The sequence below is a fragment of the Cornus florida genome, unplaced genomic scaffold (assembly GCF_030987335.1).
Source record: "Cornus florida cultivar Cherokee Brave unplaced genomic scaffold, ASM3098733v1 CherokeeBrave_3.0.0_Hap2_Chr04, whole genome shotgun sequence".
In the NCBI taxonomy this organism is placed as follows: Eukaryota; Viridiplantae; Streptophyta; class Magnoliopsida; order Cornales; family Cornaceae; genus Cornus; species Cornus florida.
The window spans coordinates 54,442,181-54,447,250 of record NW_026775574.1 but is presented as its reverse complement, the minus strand read 5'-3'; the positions used below and the strand labels follow the sequence as shown (position 1 = coordinate 54,447,250).

General features: G+C 36.8%; 1 protein-coding gene across 10 annotated transcripts in view; it reads right to left on the bottom strand.

The window, feature by feature from the left end:
• LOC132303266 (nucleolin 1-like) overlaps positions 1–2,703 on the bottom strand; it is a 33,398-nt gene extending 30,695 nt beyond the window's left edge. For 3 of the 10 annotated variants that reach the window (XR_009481157.1, XM_059800455.1, XM_059800456.1), the window contains exons 1-6: positions 2,333–2,689; positions 2,135–2,183; positions 1,946–2,052; positions 1,064–1,198; positions 757–888; positions 518–595 (exon numbers count right to left, since the gene is read on the bottom strand). Coding sequence is in view for 9 of the 10 variants with exons in the window: in XM_059800455.1 (XP_059656438.1) it covers positions 518–595; positions 757–888; positions 1,064–1,198; positions 1,946–2,052; positions 2,135–2,183; positions 2,333–2,362 (531 nt within the window). In the remaining variant the exon portion in view is untranslated. Of the gene's footprint in view, positions 1–517; positions 596–756; positions 909–1,059; positions 1,199–1,912; positions 2,053–2,134; positions 2,184–2,332 lie in introns of those variants that run through there. The other 7 variants (XM_059800458.1, XM_059800457.1, XM_059800460.1 and 4 more) reach the window with 7 other exon arrangements.
• Positions 2,704–5,070: the final 2,367 nt, after the last annotated feature.

The window sequence follows — 5,070 nt, the reverse complement described above, 5'->3', positions numbered from 1 at the left end:
TTAAGTTCAACCACATTAAGAGCATTTATGTACATATATTTTCAATTCTTTAAAGATGTAAAACTGACACCAAGTTTTTTAAGTGGGGGAGGACTATCAAGCTCAGGGAAAAGGGAGGAAGAATGAAAATCTGCAGAGGATGAAGGTCAAGGGTTAACAAGAAGAGAAATGATTGATGGAGGTCAGGTTTCTTTCCTTATGAAACTTGTGAAAGCGGAATTATTGGCTGTTTTAGCAATGAATTGAGCCACGACAGCTTAGTCAAAATCACTGGAGACTGGATGCAGCCGCCTTGGTGATGGTGGAGAAGTGACTAAGGATGGTGGTGACTAAGGTATAAAAGAGACCAATTAATCAGGATGACTGGAATTCAGTGGTAAAGGTCATTCTCAAGGTATAGATGACATCACATTGGTGCATGTAGGCATAGCTCCCATTAGAATCTTTATTTAACAGAGAAATCATTCTATTTAGTAGCTGCAACAAAGTTCCATATAGTGTAGGATAACAACCCGACCTCTTCTTCTTTGGAGTCACTATCAGAGGAACTATCACTAGAATTGGCTTTCTTTGTAGGTGCTGCAGCAGTTTCTTCCTGCATATGCCCAGATGAAGTTAGAATTCAGATAAATTACGGAAGCCCAAAAGTAATACGGCAATTAAAATAACATAGCTAGTAAAAGAAATTTGGTACATATAATGGAGCACAAAATACGCAAGGAATGGAAACCAGCATACAACAATAAAGCATCACACCTTCTCATTAGAATAACTATCCCCAGAGATGTGAGTTGTTTCAGTTTCTTTCTTGGAGGCCAACATGGGAACATTCTTTGGAGCAGAAGTTGGCAATGTTTTAGCTTGAGAAGTCACCTTTGCATGATTTTCCTGAAATACACCCAGCATCCCTGAGTGTAAATGTTAAGTTTTCAACAGAAAAATGTCATATCATAATTAGAATAATGAAAAGAGATTATTTATTTTCCAAGCCAGACATGCTATCGAAAACATCTGCATAGAGAATGAATCAACAGAAAATTATAGTTGCAGTAGTAATACCCACATCTTTGTCATCCGATGAACTTCCTTCTTCTGACATCTCTTTCTTCTTAAAAACCGCAACAGAACCATTTTTGGCAGCAGTAGCTGGCGATTTCTTTGATTGCAAATCTACCTTGGTAGAAGTCCTCTGCTTATCGATCAAACAATTTGCATTAGAATCCCAATAAACTATCGTTTTGATTTCGACGGTAAGTAAATATATTTTCTCTACACTAATGTAGTTTCCATCCATAATCATCCAGCTAAATTGAAACAATTTGTGATGCAGTCTCACAGTTTCCTCATCAGAGGAGGTATCTGATAATTATAAATTACACACAATATAAATCATGTACTCAATGAATAAATGGAGCATGCATTACAGTTAAGCGGGAGTGAACTATTGAATCCGACGCCATAACTTCACTCAAATATATCAAAAGGGGCAAACAAGCAGAACAAACTAAGTTAATCTAACATAAAAGCTACAATTAACCTACATGGATGAGCCTACTTTCGCTAACCAGATTGCATGTTCCTCGAAATGTGATGTACGTCAATGCATCTAAATCCTCTAGCATGGGATAAAGCAAGAATCTCAGACCGGTCTTTAATTTTTCACTAAATTTGAATGAGCCTCAACTTACCAAACAATAAATGAACCCAATAAACTAGAAAAAAAAATTTCATATCATAAGCATAAATTATAAATTACACAAGCTTCAATAAATTCATTGCATTAGGAGTATCCAAAATAAATACAAGAATTTGGCATTTAGTTAGAGAAAAAAAAAAAAATATATATATATATATATATATATATATATATATAATGAATAAATAAAAAATAAACTGGAGAGAAAATACCGACATTGAAACCAACTAAAAATGTTGTTAGTTAAACCTTCTGCTCTTCTTCAGAATTTAAAGCAGAGGTGTCCTCTGAAGTACTTTTTTCCTCTTTGATACTTTTCATCTTCTGAGTATTTGCCTCCTCAGCTTCTCTCTTGCCTATAACATACAATCGATAAAGATCAAATTAAAACCTAAATAAATTGAATCACTCCAAAAACATAATTTTCACATGCCAAACCTCTCTTTACAGATTTGGTAGGTGGGTCTACAGAAGGAGCTCCATCAACCTACATGGAAAACAAAACACCCTCATACGCACATACAAACCTCTGGATATACAAATATTTATGTATATAGTATATATGAACTAAGGGGTATATTGTTATCTATCAAACCAGAAGTTATATATTCAGAAGAATAAGGGCAAATTACTTACTTTGGTCAATTTCTTGGTGGATTTACCCATTCTAACATAGCTGAGGGTTTAACAAGTTATGATTTTGGATGAGCAGACAGTGATAGAGGCTTTTTCCCGCCAACAAATGGCATATTTCAGAGAGAGAGAGAGAGAGAGAGAGAAGGAGGGAGAGAGAGAGAAGGAGGGAGGGAGAGAGCAGAGAGAAGGGTTAAATGGGCAGGAGCTATAGTAGACACGGGGATGGAGCAGCAGGCACTCCTCTGTATAAGCTCAATGTAGATGCCTGCGTTCAGTTCGGGGGTTTACTAAGGGGGGCTAGGACGACTACCTTGCTTGGGATTCGTACTCAAATTAAATCAGCGTGCGGAAGAACCATTGGTTGAAGGTTGAAGGGCTCAAATCCTCTGAAGTGTTACCCAGCAGTTCTGCGGTGCACGACTTAAGGCCTTGTTTGGCCTGGCGCAGTAAAAGAGACAAGTAACGGAACTTAACGATAACTTGGTTGCCAACTAAAAGACCAAAAAAAAAAAAATTTGAAACTGAAGAAATTTCTGACTTGTTACCAAATTGAAATTTGGCAAATTGGCGCATTTCTCTCCTTCCCTTTTGGTTTTCTTCCATTTTTCCTTTTTGAACTCCTTGAATCAAAACTCTAATTCCTCTCCCCTTCCCCTCTGGTTCCATCAAAAGCATCCCTCCTTCCATTTTGCTTTCTTCCATTTTTCCTTTTTGAACTCCTTGAATCGAAATCCTAATTCCTTTCTCCTTCCCTTAAAAGCATCCTTCCTTCCCTTTTAGTTCCATGAAAAATCCTATTTTTTTTAACTTAATTATTTCCTTTTTTGAATCAAAACCCAGATAACCCTCTTGTGTTTTCTCTTTGATCTATTTTGCTGCCAAATTTTTTCTGCAATTCCTCTATTCTATGCCATTTTGTCCCATCAAAAACATGCTTGCATTTTTACTTTGCAATTCCTTCTTTGAATCAAAATCCGATGGTGATTAGATTCCTTATAACTAACTTCTATGTTCCGGCCAATCTAATGCTTGAACATTATGTTGACCAATCTTTGGAATGTTGCTCCTGCATTTTTTAGCCCAAATGGCATGAACATGTAACAATACAAACCCTGATCAGTAACAAATGAGGTCTTTTCTATGTCCGGAGGATACATTGGAATCTTCATGAAGCTCGGCAATTCATGTCCTGCAATTCCCTCCATCAGCATATTAATACGTGGGAGTGGAAAACTATCTTTTGGGCAAGCCTTGTTAAAGTCTATAAAATCCACACATAATCTCCACATTCCATTGGCTTTCTTTATGAGGACCACATTTGACGACCAATTAGCATAATATACCTCTTGAATAAAGTGATCTTTCAAGAGTTTCTCCACCTCTTATAATATGGTCTGGTTTCGTTTAGGGACAAATGTCCTTCTCTTTTGTCTGAAGGGTTTCAAGCTAGGATGAACATTCAAACGATGTTGTATTATAGTTGGACTTATACTGGGCATGTCATCGTGATTCCAGATGAACACATCCTGATTTTGTTTGAGAAACCGAATGAGTTCACCCTTTATGCTAAGATCAAGCAAGGATCCTATGCTCACATTATTTTTTGGCTCATCATCCAAGCTCACCTCCACTAGGTCTTCCATTGGTTTGGTTCATCAAACTTTGTGATGCCTCTAATCCCATAATCCGGTGCATCACCGAGTAACCCAAAAACTGACCTAATATCGAGCCCGAAACGCGAAAGTAAGAAAGGAAAAGAGGTCGTTAGAGATAGACACTATCTCTAAGATAACAAAGTAACTTCCTAAGAGGTCACGAGATTCAAGTACAAGACGAATGCAGAAGCTAAGGCTGAAACAAACCAAAAACAAGAAAAGGGGTAAAATGGTTATTTTACCTTAAAAGAAGGAAATTTGAGTCCCAACAAGTTAAATGAGATCAAATGAATCCAATATAATCCTTTGGTAGCCTCATAATAAGTCATAAGGCCAATGGAAGTGATATCCCACGAAAACCCTATCCCAGTTCGAACGAAATCCCAACACTGCCCCACTAAAATGAGCATATCTCTCGGTAGGAATTTAATCTAAAAATGAGATTGGTACCATTGTAAATATGACTCAAAATCCTTAAATTTAGACTCAAGAACGAATGAGATATGACTGTTTGAAATTTTCGAGGCAGTGCTGTAAATGGAGGGTACGACCAATCGCCGGTATGGGCGAGGGTGACCAGTCGCCCAAAACTAATAGTTCTGGTGAATAGTGCCTGAGACCAAACATGCAAAATACAAATTTTTTGTACATTAACCCCTTTGCTCTAAAATGAATCCTAAGGCATCCAAAGCAAATCCCAAGTGAAAATAAAGCATGGAATGGAAGGAAAAACACATCAAAGTGAATGAAAGAACCGTAATCAAACATTAAGACACAAAGAGGTTTTTTAAAACATACAAAGATAAAGAGTGGCCCTTGGCCTCAATTATATTGTTTTGAAATCATATTAACATACATCCTTAAAGGTAAAACATCAACTTGTAATTCCAAGAAAGTCAAATACATCATTGAGTGTATAACTCCAAATTATACATTGAATTACATATATGACAAATGTAAATGCAAATGAATCAAAACATGTCATCAACTCCGATTGTCGTCCCAAGCGACTCATTTCCTGAAAAATGTTTATATAATAGGGGGTGAGCACAACCGCTCAATAGGGTATGAATTATACAAGTA